The 20,089-nt window shown below is 37.1% G+C and overlaps 1 protein-coding gene across 1 annotated transcript in view; it reads right to left on the bottom strand.

The window, feature by feature from the left end:
• Positions 1–3,499: 3,499 nt before the first annotated feature.
• MRAP2 (melanocortin 2 receptor accessory protein 2) overlaps positions 3,500–20,089 on the bottom strand; it is a 1,283,298-nt gene continuing 1,266,708 nt past the window's right edge. Inside the window, exon 4 of the mRNA XM_044066146.1 lies at positions 3,500–4,994. Within this exon, the coding sequence (XP_043922081.1) occupies positions 4,622–4,994 (373 nt within the window). The 3' untranslated portion in view covers positions 3,500–4,621. The remainder of the gene's footprint in view (positions 4,995–20,089) is intronic.

The following is a 20,089-nucleotide window of genomic DNA, read 5'->3' as shown; positions in this document are numbered from 1 at the left end:
ATACACCCCATCCCAATAAATGTAAAGAAGAGTTTCACAAATATGAACACAAGACCATAAAAACTTCACACTGCTAAAGGAACCTGAGCATGTAGAAGAAACTGCTTCAGAAAGGAATAGACAATTACATCAACAAATGCAAAGCAGAGTTTAGGCGCTGTTTTACACCCATGAGAAAGAAATGGCTATCTTTGGGCTATTAGTTCAAATTAGAAAAGGATTGATACTGTTATTTTATATGGAAGTTGTTTTTCTACTAGTGGTCAAAAGGGACTTGATTTTTTTTCTGCAAAACCATGTATTTACCTCAGAAATTATTACACTATGCAGCAGGAGATGTAGCAATTCAAATCCCACAGACGAGGTGGGAGGAGTTTAACAGCTTGTCCCCAAGGCACTCATTGCATATAAATGTCCATGATTTTCTGATCACAATTTTGTATGATGAGAATACAATTTTCTCTACCTTTAGAGGTTTCTTTATCTATCTATCTATCTATCTATCTATCTATCTATCTATCTATCTATCTATCTATCTATCTATCTATCTATTTCTGTAGCCATTAGCTTGAACGATGGGAAAACAATTCGATGACTCCCCAGTCCCTGAAGAGGTCATGATAATATATGAGCAAATGAATAACTCTTAAACTACATTATACTATTACTAGGATTTCTGGGAAAAAATACCTGAGCTCTGAGGAGATTCCTTTAATCTCAGCTGAATTTCTTCAAATGCTTAGGCATTTTTACTTACCTTGATGGGAATGGACCCCATTCAAATGTCAGAGTATAATTAAAGTTCATTACAATCAGCATTGCTTCAGTCTTTGATGTTAGTCAAAATTGTTCTTTTCAGCAACTGAAATGTGTCCAGAATTGCCTCCTTCTGCAGTTCATAATGGGTTACATGTATTCGTAGCATATTCGAGTATGATTATAGATTCTTTTTTTACTAATTCTGTTGCTCCTACTACTACTGGATTTGTCCGACTATCTTTCTTCTACATTGCTCTCATCTCCCACAAAAATGTTTAAATGTACCATGTAATCGGTAATACCATCTTTAGCTACTGTTCATTTTTATTTACATTTTCCATGATTAATCACATTTTGTGGACTTAAATTTCAGATAATCATTACTATTGTATCTAAGAGTAAGTTTAACTGCACTGTGAAGTGATCATCGCAAACACATCACCATATCAAACAATTGTAAACTTCCTCATGCAAGGGCTCTGTCCCCACACCCTGATCTCTCTATGTGCTAAATCCAAGGTCACATAGGTTTGAAAAAAGGAAAAATGTAAGACAAAACAAACAATGCACGTATTTCCTCTTTTCTAACACACATGACCCCAAACCCAAGTTCAGCAACTGTGGTAAACCAAGGTCTGGTTAACTAAACTGTTGACAACATAAACGTGATTTTTTTGAGCATTGTTTTGTGCTGTGATTACAAGTGGCAGGGCCATCTGTACTGCTTCCTTTTTATTTTTTTGTTAACTAAATAAAACTGGTGAAGCACATCATGTGTCTTGGTACAGCGCAGGAACGTTCTCTACCTAAGTGACTTGCAAAGAGTCAAACAGTATACAAATGAAAACAGAGGGGATCAAATATGGGGGAGCAAGAAGGGGATCTCTAAATAATGGTGAACATTTGACCTAAAAACACAAAAATGAAATCCGAAGATGAGAAATGAACATCCACCTGAAATTAGTGTTTGATGCAAGGGTGCAAGTTCCCACACGTCGCTTAGGGGGAATTGCACCTCAAGTTCTCTACTGCTTATAATAATCACCTTTCAGGCTCCTACTACTCAGAGAAAAAAGTATCTGTATTTACTGTTTGAAAATTCTGAGAAAAATACTATTTTGAAACACTACTCAAATTTGCCTGATAAGAGGTCCTCTGTTTTAGTAGAAAAAATGACTCTTAATGTATTACAGGATGAAGCTTGTTAGCAGTTTATTACCTTAAACCTTTCCGTTATACTGAGTAGAATGCAGGTCCCTACCCAAGTCTGCAAAGATGGCATGTTAAGATTAAAGCATTTGTATTGGACAGCATTTCACTTCCGGTGCCAGGTTGCAAACCATGTTTTTTATTATGGTGTTAGAAGAAGTAGCCTTACATTACAGGTAAACGGCCACACTGCTCTCTCATGATATCCTAAAAATCTGAAAAAAACTGTACTAGGTATCTATTGTCATTAAGGCATCACCTTTAGTAATTCAAACAAAAGGTCAAGTACAGGGTCTATGACCTTCTAAACCAAGAGCGGGATTGTTGAATATCTATTAGCTTGATCTCATCTAAAGTAATACATCTGTGCAACTGCTTCACAGTCTAAGAAGGCTGTTCATTAGCAAAGAATATTTATTAAGGTGAAAAAGACATTAAAATCCATAGAGCTTAGTAAATTAAATATGAATCTAAATTTAATACGTGCTTGTTCTGCTAGATGAAAGAACTCACAGCCTTGAATAGTATTTGACAGGTAACACTAATCCTTAATTACACATTGCAATATAAGATTTTAAACAAGTAAATTAAATTTTTTGATCATGTGGCAGTCAGGAGAATTAAATAACAATGTGACATCTCTTCAAACCTGCAGGTCATGTTACTCTGTAACTCTTATTCTGAGCCTCGGTTTTGCGCTCAGTGTTATCAATACCAGAAATAAAACATTAGCATAGTGTTTTTCTATAAAAAAACATTTATTGTATGCCCAGTTTAAATTAATATATAGACGTCTTCCTAAAGAAATGTGGATTTTTGTAGTTCTGTGTGTTTTGTTAGAGCAGAATATAATGCAGAAAAATTAAACCTTTGCTGTAAAAGCCATAATTGTGGAGAAGTCACACAACAGCTATTCAGAGCAGTATATTCCTTGCAATGACTGCTAGTATATCTTACCCTATGTGTGATCTGTGTGAAAGTACCACTGCTACCAATCTATTTGTCTCATCCTAATTAAAATAACCATGCAAACTAAATCATTTTTAGCTTTCATTCACTAAAATAAAAAAGAGAATCTGAAACACATGCAAGGAAAAAGATATAAAATAGCATATTTCACATAACTGAAATTTATAACCAGCCTATGATTTTATATAGGGAAATTAATAGAGCCATTAAGAACTTCAGTTTAATCATGGAATCATTAGCTTAATTAAAATAAATGGTGCTACAGACACAAATAAGCTCACCATTTTCTTATCTGTATAAAAAGCAATTTTTTTATTGTATGAAAGCAAAGCATAACATAGCTTTATGCTACAAGGAAGTGCTCTGGAATTTAATTAGTTTAGTCAAATGATTCAAGCCACTTGAGAAATAAGGTAAATGAAAGGTACTTCCTTAAATGTTAATTTTCTGTGAAGTGTTTATATATATACATATATGTGCACACACACACTCACACACACACACACACACACACACACACACACACACATATATATATATATATATATATATATGTGTGTGTGTGTGTGTGTGTGTGTGTGTGTGTGTGTGTGTATGGATAAGTGAAAATCCAAAACCCTGAAGACAAAAAGGCTGACATGAGAATCAAGACAATGAAAGTACCGAACCGTGTAAGTATTCCCAGGGCAAATAAACACTTACCAACACTACAGTAAAACACACTACACTATTTAAAACACACCTAGGTGGTGGGCTATGCCACCCATACCCCACCTACCTATATATACCAACTCTGGGATCACACTACAGTGGGGGAAAGGGCATGATTCCTCATGCTGGGCAAGTGTTTTCTGCATTTTGGATTTTCAATTATCCAAAGTAGACCCATATATCTGTATCTATCTATCTATGTAAATATATGTAAATATATATATATATATATAGTTTGTTGGTTTTCCTCTTAACGGATCATGTAAAACATTTGTTGATAGCAATTTATCATGTTTATTTTTGACAAGTGTTAATTAACATCAAAGCGGTAGGCTCTCCTTCAGTAGAGAGGTTTGACATTTCAAAATACAGGAGATGGATAAGGGAAAGAGACAGTCATACATACCTCTCACCAGACTCGAGTATATCATCATGATATACAGTGAAATTACCTTAAATACTTAGTACAGGGTCATCACATTTTCCTTTATCCCACATAAACTATAACTACACTAATGCAGTGATGAATGTACAGCACATGATCACTCTTGTAATATACATCTAATTCTGCACAAGGTCTACTGATGTTATGGTACACACAAATATCTATGACAGATGGTTGCTGGACTCGTGAATGTGTAGTAGTCAACATATGCAGCAAAACAACAACAGTGGACTAAGTTGTACTCCTGTGTCATTCTAACTGCATAGGGCCATGATGGCAAGCCCCACCATCAAGCACAAAGTACATAGTTGATGATTGCAAGTATTTACAAGGAACAGTATTTTCAGGTTTAACATCTTTCCTTCTGTATGCGACTTTAGTATGTCTTTTTTGATTTCATGATTTTATGCTCGGGCATTTTTCATAACTCATCACTAATAATATGTGTAAATATGGTGAACTGCTTTCAGTCTGGCAAAGCAGCTTTATGAAAGCAAATTATATAGTGATCTCTTCCATACTGTCTTCTCATGCATCTTTTATAGTTTGCTTTTCTAAAGTGATTGGTGGCTCATAGATCAGGAGGTCATCATCAGACACGGATGAGCACTGGTCTGATACAACAAAGTTAGGGATATTGAATTTCGTTAGACAGGCCATATCATCAAGCTTGCAGTGCCTGTGAGGCTCTTGTATATGCAAGTCATTGTCTTCCAGATTTGTAGCCTTCTTTGAGTGCTTTGTCCTTTCCATGTGGTCAACTTCATTGATATAACAATGGAACAGTGATCTGGCCTCTTCATTTGCTTGATGTGAGAACACTTGGTCTGCTTCGGGTGGCCTCCCAAAGTCTGCAACAAAGCTGTTCATTCGACATCGCTTTTCTGAAGGTTCTCTGCTTCTGTTTAATAAAATAACAAATAATATGTTGACAAAAAGAATACATAATAAATACAAAACAACATTCTGAATGACATTTGTCAGACTTCAAGTTTGTTAAGTCAAATGTGTTCATAAGGAGAATTATTCTAATTATTTAAGGTTCTACAGAGAGATACTAAAGGCGACTGAGGGCAAAGAAAATATTAATTATATATATATATATATATATATATAATATATATATATATATATATACACACACACACACACACACACACACACACACACACACACACACACACACACACACACACACACACTCAGGCTTTCTTATGGTACAAAGAGTGTGGAAACACAAGATGCCTTTTTTTATTCATAATGCAGCTCAGGCAACAGGACAGATCAGGATCAAAGACTTCTTGACAGAGAAGGCATGAGCTGATTAGTTGTGAAGATGGAATGGAGTGTTTGATTCTTGTTGTCTGAATGTTGCTTAGAAGGTAGCAACTGAAAACATTAGAAGCAGTTTAAGAAGCCAGAATGTTTCTTCACAAAACATATAAGTGAGCAGACATGCATGTATGTGTGCAATATATATATATATGTGTGTGTGTGTGTGTGTGTGTGTGTGTGTGTGTGTGTGTGTGTGTGTGTGTGTGTATATATATATATATATATATATATAGATAGATAGATAAATATAGATATAGATCAATAGATATACTGCATACTGCATAGAAAATGCGCATTTTAGGAAATTACTTTTTTATGTTAGTTCTCTGGAAAGAAATGCATAATCAATTATACTTAGCTCTGTAACTAAAAATCTGTGCATATAGTACACAGCTTTCTACTTATGGGTCTAACAGAATGGCAGGTATCCTATAATTCCACAAATGGGTCAGAATTAAGATGGAAACTAAAGATACTAGCTTGATATCTGTGCTAAGCGTGAAGGCTAAAAATTAAAAAAAAAAAAAAAAGCAAACAATTAAATGAACAAAAAACTTCTGAAAAACCCAAGTCACGTTCACTGAGACATTTAAAAATATCCCTGTAAATAAAGTTAAAAACCATTTAGAATCACGAGACACATAATGTTCAAAATCCTATAGCCAGCACTGCTAGGCCAGCCTTTAGAAAATTGAGGCTTATAAATATAAGGTTTGCCAACTGCAGTGGATCACTTAAAAGGGGCCAGAGTGGGTGTTGATGTGCATATTTAAGGGTGGAGAACCCAAAGGCTAATGTTCTTGCATGTCTATTACGGGAGACAGTGTTAGGCAGACAGGATAGAAAGCACAAAGAGAACAGCAAATTCAGTGGAAACCATTCATCTCTTCTAGCATCTCCGCACATAACACTGTGGGACAGCTACACTACTCGGTTCGTGTAGCCTGTTGGTGCAATAAAATATAAATCTTAAATGTTTACTTCCCCCTCTTTTTAATGTTAAAACTGTAGTTGGTAGAATTATTAAATATTGCAATGATCACTTTATGCAAGTGACAAATCTGAATGGTGAATTAGTAATAAGAATTTGTAACACAAAGTTTATAAACATTTGTCTCACAAACTTTTGATTCATAACTGTGGGTCACTGTTGTACAAGTAGAAATCATGTCAACATAACAGTTCATGTGTCGTTGATATATACAATACAGAATGCAAATGAGTTTTAATGTTTATGGTCTTGGGCAATATTCTGACCATGGCAGTTTATGTCCATTTATTTTCTAAATGGAGAGGAACATCTGACAAATTTAGGAGTAGCAGAGATATGAACAAAATTATATGTGGTAAATATGGCGTGGAATGACATGACTTCCAAATGGCCTTCCAGGTAAGCAGTCTGGGGATTAGAACAGAGTTTAGAACTCTGAGCCACTAACAAACTGCTTCCTAGAGTATAAGGTACAGGGTTTTAATACTTCCTCCTCCAGCTGTCAGCTGTGTGACACTGAGCAAGTCACTTAACAAAGCAGTGTTACTGGATTGCCCCTGAAAAGGGACACATATACAAACTAGGATTACCTATTTAAGAAATGAGTAATAGAACAAAATGATGAACAAGAGATCATTGACAAAAGAATAAAATGAAATATTAAAAAAAGAAAAAAAATGGATTAAATGAGATATTAAAAAAGCCTACTGTTGTACCTAACTCTCAAGAAAGCTTGGCTATAACAATGGACGCGGTATACCAACTATGAGACCCCCAAATGTGTATTGAGCAAGCTGCATGACTTTAAATTAAAAGAATGGGTCCTATTGATTTAAAATTTTTGACCAGGAATGGAGCACTGATCCACCTGGGGCTATGTCAGACAATGCTTAGGTGAGTAATACAAACAATGACAGAAGTTGTTGTTCTTATTTTGGCTTTTTCCGGTTAGGGGTCGCCACCGAGAAACTCCGGTCCACTAATGATTGGCAGTAGATTTTTACAGTGCCGTGGTGCCAGCTCGATGCCCAATCTTCAATGAAGGCACGCCCATTCTACGCATGTCTTTCGAACACCACTCGACCAGATGGAGGACATGCACACTCCACACAGAAGGCGCTCCAGCCGAGAATCGAATGGGAGAACCTCTTGCTATGAGGTAACACCGCTGCACCACCGTGGCTAATGACAGAAGTATAAAGATTACAATTAAGTTATGAAAGTATACAATAAGATGCAAGTACACATTCAAACTAATACATAATGAAACATGCAAGTTCCATACTGAGGTACAAGTGAGTATTGAAACCTAGTAGGCTTATTCAAAGATATGTACACTGATCAAGACTGTATGGGCTGGGCTAAACTGAGAGGTGAGAAGGCTTTGCATGTGATTGATGGTGGGGTAGGGAAAGGAAGATGATGCAGTGAGATATGCCCATGTGTTCTAGTGTGTTGAAGAGTTGTGGGCACAAGTAAGAGGGGGTGAAGGCTTAATTACCCATATCTGTTGAAAAGATATGTTATTCCTCTGTGTCTGAGGCATAGACACTTTGAGATTTCCTTGTAAGTATTGCTCACGTTTTTCCTGAAATCTTGAAAGTTGGGTGAGTCTCTTATGGAAGGTGGCATAGCTGTCCATGGTTTGGGTCCTAGGACTGACAAACTGTGGTTGCTGCATTCTTTTGTTTGTGGCAAGGGTGAGGAAATAAAGTGCAAGTTGGCTTTATGATCTACGATTATTTAATCCTCTTTCTTATGGTAAATTTACTAGTGAGGGCAGAGGAGGAGTTTTGATTAACAGCTTAGCTGGACTAGGAGCCACTTTGCTTTTGTGAACAATGATTTTCTGTTCAAGGAATTAGTGAGATGAAGCAGCACATCTTGCTAGGATTTGTTTGAAGTGAGGAAAGGTTCTTTTTTAATTTAGTAATAGTTACTAAAATGGCATATTCTAGCTGGCCCATGATATACTTGACAGCTGTTGAAGAGAGGAGAAGTTCTGAGGTGGTAGCAATTAATGGATGGCCATTTTCTAGCTGAGCCATGATAACGCCTTGAAAGTTCTTTTCTAAAAATCATTGGTGGTATAATCAACCATAAATGATGATGCAAGAATAACAACACTGGGCTACACATCCCTGCTAAAGCATCTGGATATTATACTGGCTTAGGGAAGTGTGGAATATATCTCAGGAGAGGCACTGAAAAACACTGGTGCTTCATTAACAGGAAGCATGAGCCAGAAATACACTAAGGTCAGAACATAAAATCTGAGTACAGAATGGATACCAGTTTACATCCCAACACAAGAAAGCATTTAATTTGGATTTCACGTTCACACCAATACAGAAGTCAGATGTGAAATTGGAAGCCAGTAGATTATGTGGAAAACTCAGAAAAACTGGGGTCTAACACTGAAAATAGACTGAGTGGCACCTCAGAACAGATTCAGTATGCACCTGCCTGGGTCGAGAATGTCAACAGACCCTCCTGCTTTGCCTGGGGTGCTTAGCATCTGTTGCCTCATGGCTTTTGCATTCTGGACAAAACCTTTGCTATGACTGTAGTGCATTTATCAGCCAAAGTGCAATCTGTGGATATATCTACTTAGCAAATTCTAATTCAAGCAATATCAAAGTAATGATTATTAATGCTGCTTAATGTTAGAAGCCTAAGCAGCAATATATTGTTTCCTGTGCAAAGAGAACACCTTCTCTTTGCCTGGGTTCAGTGCCTACCATTCATTTAGGTCTACATGTAGCATTGTCTGAGTGTATCCATGTTTGTTAATAAAACCAGTGATTCATCTCAAATCATGCATGCAGAGCCAGATTATGGTCAAATAGGGCCCTAGGCAGGGAATGGACCAGGGCCCTCCTCCCCACAACCATCCTGGTGTCCCATGACCTGTCTCCTACTTACCATAAACACTGTTTAAAACTGTCAGTGTACATACTATTTTCTTCTTTAATTTTGAAATGAAGGCAGAGATATGGAATTAATTTTAAACTTCTAAATTAAATATCTTTTGTTGACCAGGTTAGCCCCACTAGGCTAGTAGCATCTTTGGGGAGACCCTTGTGATATTTATACTACTACTAGGGGATATTTGGCCAGGGCATTAGGGAACTTTCTCCTACTCTTTTCGATAGCTCAGGTGGATGTAAACAATCTCACAGCATCTATCATTAATACAGATAGATAGAGGGAGCCTCTGTTTAAAGGGCACTACACTCAGGAGTGTAACACCTCCTGCCCTTAACGTGCACTATAGTGTCAGCAGCCCATTGACATGAGATAGGAATAGAACTCACAGCCTTCTGCATGAAAGGCAAGTATGTTACATTTTGTGCTATTAATACTACTTTGAAATTCTATAGTACAAACACTGACAGACATTTGCTAAACAAAACAGTTGCACATTGAAAACAGACTTAGCATGAGCAACAGTAAACTAACTTCTCTTCCCTTGAAGCTCATATTCTTTGAAGATGCATGGAAACTCACATTCCTTGAAAATACACTGAAACTCACATTCATTGAAAATACACTGAAACTCACATTCATTGAAAATGCACCTTTTCAGTCTTGAAGATTTTTTCCATTAAGCAGTGAAACAAAATGTATGAACTAGTAAAAGACTAGGCTACCCTTTTCAGCACATTCCAATCAACTCTGATGATTAAGTTAGCACTCTGGTGGTTGGCTAGAGGACTAAGGCTCTTGTCTCATGTAGATAAGGTACAAGAGTTTGAGCCTGTGTGCTGTACTAAAACAGATGCAGAGTGTGTCACTACATAAGAAATGTAAACTTTTTAAATTTTTTTTTAATTAAAAATTAAATGTTGTGGCAGCCCCCCCCCATGCCCCCCAACCAGGGGGCCCTAGGCAACTGCTTGGGTTTCCTAGTGCTGGATCCCGCCCTGTAGGCATGATACCATATTGGACATTGTAGATGTTCAGATGACTCTTAACAAAACCACATATTGTATCACTGCCAACCATAGGTCATGTTTTTCCTCTGTTTCACTCATTGAGGACCATGAATATTTAGGTTAGATTAAAAATCTCCCCATTAAACTGAATATATTTATTGCAGGTGTCTTTAATTACCTTGCTATAAACTGGCATACCTATACAACTATCAACAAATACTCTCAAGGATTTCTTGATTTTATTAATGCCATTTCTAACAACCAGATTGTTTCTTTCCCAGCCAGAGGTGATAATCAATCCTCTTGACTTTGCCCTTATTAACTTCTCCCCATCCTGCTCCATCCCTAATGCTGCTGCTATGTCTTTAGCCATATCTGACCACCTAGTAGTAATGTCTTTCCTTAAAACACTTAAAAAAAAAAAAAAAAAAATATATATATATATATATATATATATATATATATATATATATATATATATATATATATGTTTTACTCTTAAACAAACCTGCAGACCATCTGACACGTGTAGGTGGTGCAGCTTTCCAAATAACTCAGCACTCAGTACAGAGCTATAACTAGGGAGAAGTGAAGAGGGTGTCTGGTCTGGGCAAGGCCAACAGGTGATGATGATGTGGCAGTGTAATATCAGCATTGCTTTATGAAGCTGTGAGGATATCACCGTTTCATAAATTAATGAAGATACTGCATCTGAGGCCATGGCTAAAACTGTTTAGTTTGCTACAGTGTGTGGTGGTTTAACTTACTGCTGTTTATTTTTTTTATTTGGTCTTTGAATTTGAGAAGCGCCCCTCTCCTATTTTTTTTGCTTCTCAACTTTAGTTGAGGGGGTGCCACTTTGGGGAACTGCACAGAGTGCCAGACGACCTAATTACCATTCTGAACTAGTGCTACTGTAAGCTTCTCTTGATTCTATTCCCTTATGGACAGATGTATCAAGCATCCTCTTTTATCCACCATAAGATTAATGGTAAATTTAAAAATAAATCCTTGTGGTGGACTCCACATATAACTAAGTCTTACAACAAAAAGAAGAAACTTTAAGGTATATGGAAAAGACCTCCACTCCTCCAATATAAAAGGGATTTCAAACGAATAAGGAAAACCTTAAACATACCTTCCAGTAATGCTAAAGATAACTACAATACCTTTTTCAGTTACATTTAGAAACTTAAAAATCATACTAATTACTGTACCAATCTTATGCTTAGTGGAGTCTCTCATTCTAACCATGAAGGCATTGTTGATAGCCTTGCAGTTAGTTGTTAGTTTTTGCCTCCTATCCTTTGCACCCCAAGGTTTCCTCATTACTATCCATATCTTTCCTCTCAAAATTACTTTAAAAAAGGTTTTATCCACACCATGGAAAACAAAAAAATACTAGTTCCATGGGACCTGATAATATTTCTAGCTGTTTGCTAATAAATACTAAGTGCTGCTTGGCCCCTCAAACTTACTATAAGGAAATACTAGGCTGATGACAAACTTAAGGTTGTAACTAATTCAAAAGACAACCATAAAGTCTTTTTGTCTATATTAGGAAGTTTAGAAGTTATCAACAATTCTGTAATAAACTTATCTCTTATGTTAATTCGTTCTGTGATGCCAGGAAGGTTGCTAATATGCCTTCAAATTCACTTCCTGTTTCACCTCACTTACCTTTCCTCTGCTACCCATTCCTCTCACATGTCCCATCCAGAAATGACTTCAGACAAAGCACTTTTGGCACCCCCAAAATTAATACACATCGGCTCCATTACCCTCTTCCAACATTATTTCTGACCAGGTTATACTTATTATTCAGAACTAAAAGAAACAGCTTCATGGGACCTAATAATATTCCTGGCTGCTTGCTAATAAATGGCAGTTGCGATTTTGTCCCTCATACGTAACATTTGAAATATAAGGCTGACTACAAACTTAAAGTTGCCACTAATTCAGAAGGCAACCATAAGGACTCCTTTGTCTATATTAGGAAATTTAGAAGTCAGCAACAACTCTCTACTGAATGCATTTGTAATGCTACCTCACATTCTGATGTCAAGAACCTTGCTAATATTCCTTTGAAGGCAAGCTTCTTGATTGTCTTCATGACTGTAGGCTTAGTAGGAACTTATGAACCTATGGATCCTTCTTAAACTTCTCCAGTATGAGTCTCTTTATGGCCTATGCCCCTAAAATGTGCAGATTGGTCATAGCATCACCATTATACAAGAGCATAGGCTCCAAAAACGTTAGCTGTATTAGCTTCACCAGTATTGCCTGTAAAGTAAAGGAGTGTATAATTGCTGAAATGATAAACAATTACATAGGTGATGTACAAACCCTGGGTCTGAATCAATTTGGATTTGTAAAAGGTAGGATGTGATTATTAAAACTAGCTGATTTTATGAAAAGGTCACTGAAAGCATCCTCCAAAAGGGCCTCATAGAAACAGACAACTGGTGACAGAGCCATGGCCTCAAGCTAAACGCCAAAAAGTGTATAGTCATCCCCTTTGGCAAAAACAAAGTGCCCACAAATTACCACATAGGTGGTAATCCATTAAGTACAGAAGAAGTCATTAGGGACCTGGGGACCCAAGTTGATAGCAATCTCTCATTTGACAACCACGTGGCCAAAGTGGTTAGAAAAACATTTTATATAGCCCACCTAATCATGAAGGGATTCACATCTAGATCAGGAAAGGTTATCGTGCCTCTTTACTCATCCGTCATCAGGCCCATAATTGAGTACAATGCCCCTTTTGGGATGTACCTTACCAGACACCTGCAGCAACTGGAAAGACCCCAAATGTACCTCACCAAGAGGATCAAAGGGCTCAAACAGATGCCATATGCTGTCCGGTTAAAGAAACTCCAGCTCTACTCAGTGGCATACCACCTGCTCAGAGGAGATCTGTGCCTGATGTATAAAGCTATGTCCAACCCAGAATTAATGGACATGCTGCACCTCAGAAAATCCAAATCCCATCGAGCTACGTGCTCGAGAGACTTGAACCTCAGCACTGAAATAAATAGGACATGCTGGAGGGACAGATTCATAACCCAGAGGCTCCCTTCACTCTGGAATAAAATCCCAGTCCAGGTTAGGCAGAGTCCCACATTGACTCTCTTCAAGAGGAATCTTGATGAGTGGATGGGAGATCGTAGGTTTACCACGGCTATCACTTCTGTGTCACTGTTAGACAGAGGCACAGTATACTAACCTCAAAAAAAGGCATAGCAAAATTAATATAAAATGGGTGGCGAAAGCCAAACACACTCTGGCTAGGCTTATAAATGCCCTAAGGCAGATAGCCTAGTATGAACCTATGAAATCCTGTATAAGGACCTGACCTTCCATACTAATCACTATCAGCCCAATCTACAGCCTTAGAAGCCAGGATGCAGTAGGCTGTACTCTCCCAGCTACCGAGAAGTTTGTCATCAATTTCTCAGAAGTCGGGTTTAATGTCAAAGGCTGCTGGTTCACCAAGTTTGCAGATGACTGTAAATTGACAGGTATTATAGATTCTCCCCAGGACATCAACAATCTACAAGAGGGTCTAACACAAACAAATTACTGGTGTGAAAGCCGCAGATTAAAACTCAATGCAAAGAGATGCATTATAGTGCTCTTTGGGAAAGTGTCCACCCAAGCTACCTAACAGCTGACCCGATAGTTAGGGAACTGGGAACATATGTAGACAGTAATCTGGCCAACCAACATGTAACCAAAATAGTAAGAAAATCAGTCTATGTCGCCCAACTGATAAGCAAGGGTATGGCATCCAGGTCCAAGGAAGTACAATACCACTCTACTCAGCCCTTATTAATCCAATCATTGAGTACAATATTCACTTTGCCATGTAACTAGTCAGGCACTTGCAACAGTTGGCATGCTCCCAAGGGTTTCTCACCAGAAGAATCCATGGTATGAATACCCTGTCCTACACAGATCGCCTTAAGGCCCTATTGTTGTACTCAGTGTCCTACTGATTACTGAGAGGTGATCTATGTGCCTAGCATATAAGACGTCCTTGGTTCCAGTGCTGATGGATCTCTTGCACATCTGCAAGACAAACAGCATCAAAGGACACTAGATCCAAGGACATGAACTTTGTCTGTGACATAAATAGAACCTGCTGGAGGGACCAATATGTGGATCAAAGGATCCCTGCACTATGAAATAAGATCCCCATTTACATGAAGCAGAGTTCATCCCTGTCTCTGTTCTAAAGAAACCTTGATCACTGGAGGGAAAATTTCAAATTAACCCCCAGCCTGGCCCCCATGTCACTGATAGATAGAGGTCAACAGTAAGTAAATTAATCCCCAACTAACATATCTCCAAAATAATCCTTAGCTACCTCTTTACTAACAAATCCTACCATATTGACATCCAAGGAACTCTGGGACAAAACTGGGTTGAGTTGTGCCTATTCTTGTAAAGGCCCTGGTGGTTGTTAGCCAAGGATGAACTTATGAACCCCATCCCCTAATAATGTAACCATGACTCTAATTTATCTGTACTTGCTCCAAAACTGTGCCTAATCCTTCCTCGCTATATCACTGAGCATACTCATTAATCTTAGTTTAGGCCCCATCTCAAACAGCATCCATTTGTCCAATACAAATGTAGATGCCAGAACCCAATGCATAACACTTAATCAACATTACTCTGCACTAGGTTAATTTATTCACATCACCCCATTTACATCCCATAATCTATTGGTTACCACCATGCTTGTGCTTCTGTATATATGTACATAGCTTTTCTTTCTCCTCACAGAATTCATTTTACAACTTTTTATCTTTCTCAGTCCCTCTGTCTCCCCTTGGATCCTGTGTCTGTACCATTATGTATCTTTTGTTTCGGTCTCTGAACAAACTGAGTTGTGCCCTACAAAGTTCGAGAATAGATCTTTTTCTCACTCTTTCCTTGCTACTTCTCTGATTCTACTTTTACATTTTAACATATACAACTCAACATGGTGTATATTTTGCATATAGTATCTCTTTTTTGTGGCTAGTTTGTATTACCTTTGTGTTCTACTGTTCATTGTAATTGTTGCATTTTTTGCTACTATTTTGAATGTAATGCGGAATGAGCCTGCAATTGGTCATGCTGTGGTCAGTTCTCTATTTAGGTAAGCAAAATGTAAATAAAATAGAATAAAATAAAATAAAAATGTTGCCTTCCTGAACCTCGTTAATGTCTTTGCCACTATCCAATATGTCAGTACTATAAATAAAATCTCCTAACTTATCTTAAAACCATATCTCATCTGCTAGATGGCCAGCTAGCTTTGACAGGACCCATACAGTTAAGGTAGGGGTAAATGTCAACAGTGGAGTTCCACAGGGCTCTGTTTAGGCTCCCTAATCTTAGGCATCTACTTTTTGGAAGTGAAAGCAGATGTTAAGGAGCTGTTGCTGAATTAGTTTTGCTGAAAACTACAAAGTGGATGCAGCTAACAAATCCTCCTCAGACATTCAAATGCCTTAGCGGAGCTTGGACCAAACCAACACCTGCTGTATCCATCACAGGTTCACTTTAAATGCCAAAAATGCAGTATAATCGCTTTCGAAAAATACACTATTTGCTCCTCTTAACACATTATTTATGTCCCTCTCAAGACAGACAATTATTTTGGCCTTAGTACCTGTGTTGACAACAATCTTTATTTTTATCACCCTTTATCAGTTGTGGTTAGCATTGTTAACTGATCTGTAGAGGCATCTCCCTTCGGTCCCAAGCAGTCTCGGGTCTGCTACATTGCTCTTTTATAAGAGACATCCTTGAATGCCCATTTGAATGTGCCTCACAAAGCATGTTGACTAACTTGAAAAGATCCCAAAGATTTCTGCCCAAATGGTTCCTGTATCATACAGGTTAAGTTACACTGAAAGATTAAAAGCCCTATCTTTCTATTTTATCTTATGTAGACCTCTTGGGTTGTCTGCTGTTTAGTCATTTGAACATTGAAAGTAACTTCTTTTTTTTTACCTCCTTCACCACTTATACAAAACAAGTGGCCTAAGTAATACTGGAACAAGAGACCTCAACCTCCACTGCAAGATCAACAACACCTGCTGATGTGATAGATTCATAACACAGCACATTTCCTGAACTTGTAATAAACCCCCCCCTAAATGTTGAAAAGAGGAAACACACTATTGCTGCTCAAACCTAGATATGGTGATTGGATAGGAGAGCATAAATTTATGTTAATGTTATGTGGGCAGCAAATATACACTCAGCGCTATGGGTGTTGCAGCTAAGCTTTCCAATGGCCCTTGGGCAGCAAGCTTTGTATGAATTTATGAACTTAAATGAGACAGAGATGTGAAGAAGATGGAAACAATGTTGATCTAAAAAAATACAAGCTCCCAGGCTCTCTCAGAAAGCAGAGGAAAGAGACTGAATGCTTTAAAGAGTGAATATATGGAACAAAATAGGGAAAGAAATACAAATAAGATGTCTGCCATTTTGAGTCTGACTTGTACTACTACACTGATAAGAATAATGTAAACAAGTACAACAAAGCACGTAACCAATGCAGATTATAGTAACTGCTTTAACTGTTCCTAACAGTACAATGAATACCCATTCCTGCATATGTAGTACACATTGAACATTAATTATTGCATAGGCTTTAACCTTAATGAAGAAATCCATAAACCAGAGTCTGTTATACTTTCATCTCTTTTAAGTGAGTACTTATTCTACTTTTATAGCCTGTAATCTCAGTACAATTTTAGTCACAATGCAGAGTCATCTTCTATAAACATAATAATTTATCTTGGTCCTTTTTTCTTGCTGGATATTATTTTTCAGCCATTGGAGTACTAGCAGATAAAATAAATGGTTTATGTGAAACAAGATTCACCTTAGTGGGTGATATCTATGTTCATGCAGCATGGGATTCAGTGACAGGTGAACCTAAAGGCAAAAGTGTATTACTTAGGTCTGCATTAGTGTGTATGGTCTGCACTTACCCATCAAATATTTGGTCAATGTGGTGCCTATGTGTGCAGTCTCTCACATTCACAGCGTAAGTTATATATCCTGAGGTTATCTACCCAGACTGACAGTTTTTTCCCCTTGCAGAATTCATTTTACACCTTCCTGCCCCATCACCAGCATTTAATGCTGTTCTTTTTGAGATTCAATTAAACATTGACCAGATTTGTTGTGCCATGGCATGGTCTGAGTTATGATATGGGAAGAGTAAATTGTCCAGTTTATGTCACATAGGAATGTCCTCCTTTTCTATGGCTTTTATGGACTTCTTCACAGTTTGGACAAGCCTCTTGGCTAATCCATTGGTAGCCTGATGACAAGGAACACTTCTGAAATGTTTGATGCCATTTTTCTTCGTAAAAGGTCAAACTCCTCAAAGGTAAATTGTGTCGTATTGTGACTCACAATCTGTTTTGTTATCCCATTTTAGAGAATATATTTCTTAAAGCCATAATAGTATTCTCTGATGTGGTTGACTTCAAAGGTATCACCTCTGGCCATTTAGAATGAGCCTCAACTACTGTCAAGAATATAGTGTTTGTGAATGTCCATAAATAACTGTGCACTCTGCTATGGTGATGATAGCCATTCCAAGTGCTTCTAGAAGTGGTCAGTGCTTCATCCCTTGACATCCTGCAGAGCACTATGTTAGATCTTTAATTTGTTTATCAAGGCCTGGCCATCAAAATGCAAATATAAGCATTACTTCTTATCACAACTGTTTCTAAGTATACAGTAGAGATGGGCAAGCCTGAGATTAATAATGAAGAGACAAGCCAGAACTGAGCCTAGGGTCTAGCTTGGCTCTTAAGAGTCCATTAGGAGCTGAGCCAGACCAAACAAAAAGTATGGGAAAAACTGTGGACTGCAGAAACTACATACAGAGCCAGGCTGTAAGAAAATCCATCTGAAACACTGGTTTTAACAGACATATTAAAAATCAGTTGGCCTAAGTCAATTTATAATAAACATTTCAAAGAACTCTAGTAAGATATTTGGGCAAAAAAACACACAAAATGCAATTTGCCCAGTGATCATAGACCTAATTTACAGGGTACAGACTGCCTAACATTGGTTACATATACCAATAGATTGCCCAACCCTTTTTATATGCCAGTTCCTCTGAAGGGACTCAGAATAAAAAAGAAAGACCGAATAACTTCTAGTAACATTTGGGGGGTACAAAATGCACTGACCCCAGGCATTGTGCACCTTCTGAGAGGGTACACCATCTTTGATGGTGAAGTCCTCTTAAATATAATTGCCACACACTGAACAGACACTGCCCTTCCAAAAATGATATCAATACACTTTTTTTTTTCAATAATTTTTATTTTTATTTTTACATTAATAAATGTCACAGATAAAAAACATCTTACAACATGACCGTGTGCATATATATATATATATATATATATATATATATATATATATATACATACATACACATACATACATACATACATACACACACACACACACATATATATATATATATATATATATATATATATATATATATATATATATACACACATACATACATACATACACACATATATACATACATACACATACACACATATACATATGTTATACATTGATGTCAAATACCACAGGATATAGGTCATACAACATATCTATTTACACTATGTACATAGATGCGTTCAATGTTAATTCCACAGTTATATAGACAGTATATACATTCATAATATCCAAGTTATTATTTAATATCTGAACTTGTATGTGTTCTTTGGTTCCATTATAGTGTATTTCTAAGTTGCTGTGTGATGAATTATGCTAATATGATGTTAAAGGTTTGTTCCCAAATTTCTCTGGATTTCATGTTTTTGTTTCTTTTATCTATAACTATTTTATGAGCTAAAAGGTGTTGTATAGCTACTTGTTTAAAACCCTCCCAAGAGATATTTATCGTATCTAGCCATTTAAAAGCTATATACAGTTTCATTAGTAGGAAAATTGTTAAAAGTGTATTTGCTTGTTTTCTTGGGATGTTGGGTGGGAGAATGTGTAACAGAGTGAATTCCCAAGTTAATGTTGATGTTTGATAACCAGTTTTTTGTAATTGTACCTTGAGAGAGTTCCAGAGTTTATAGACACATTTACAGCTCCAAAATACATGGATTAAGTCAGCTATCTGGTCCTTACAGTGTGGGCAGAAAGGTGATTTTGATGTGTTAAATTTGTGTAGGATTGCAGGTGTAAAATAAGCATTATTATTGATCATGAGCTGAGTGTATGCTAACTTTTTGAGGGGTAGAATCTTCAGTGTTAGATTGATTGTCTGGCTTATTTGCTGATCATCTATGGATGGTTTAATTTTTCTCCAGTAGTTAGAGAAGAGGAGGTCCTTCTGGTATTTGATTTCATTTATCATTTTATATGAATTGGTAATAGTTTTCTTTGTTGTGATAATAGTTTTCCAAAGCCTGCTACAAGTTTTTATGTCACTATTGGTCATAGTAATATTTTGGAGATAACTGGAACACAGTTCTTTGATTTGTCTTAGGATTATTATGTGTGATTTAGGGAGGTTTAAGTTGGTCCTCATTTCTGGTATTGAACAGTTAAGGTAGGGATAGATATATTGGATTGTTTTATCTTTTAGTCTGGGAAAAGGGACTAAGTCCAGCATCTTATTGTTCATTTTTAAATTTGGGTTGTTATGAAGGGGTTGCAGTA

This window comes from Protopterus annectens, chromosome 1.part0, assembly GCF_019279795.1.
Source record: "Protopterus annectens isolate FY-2018-M chromosome 1.part0, PAN1.0, whole genome shotgun sequence".
NCBI lineage: Eukaryota > Metazoa > Chordata > Ceratodontiformes > Protopteridae > Protopterus > Protopterus annectens.
This window is presented reverse-complemented; position numbering and strand designations above follow the sequence as displayed.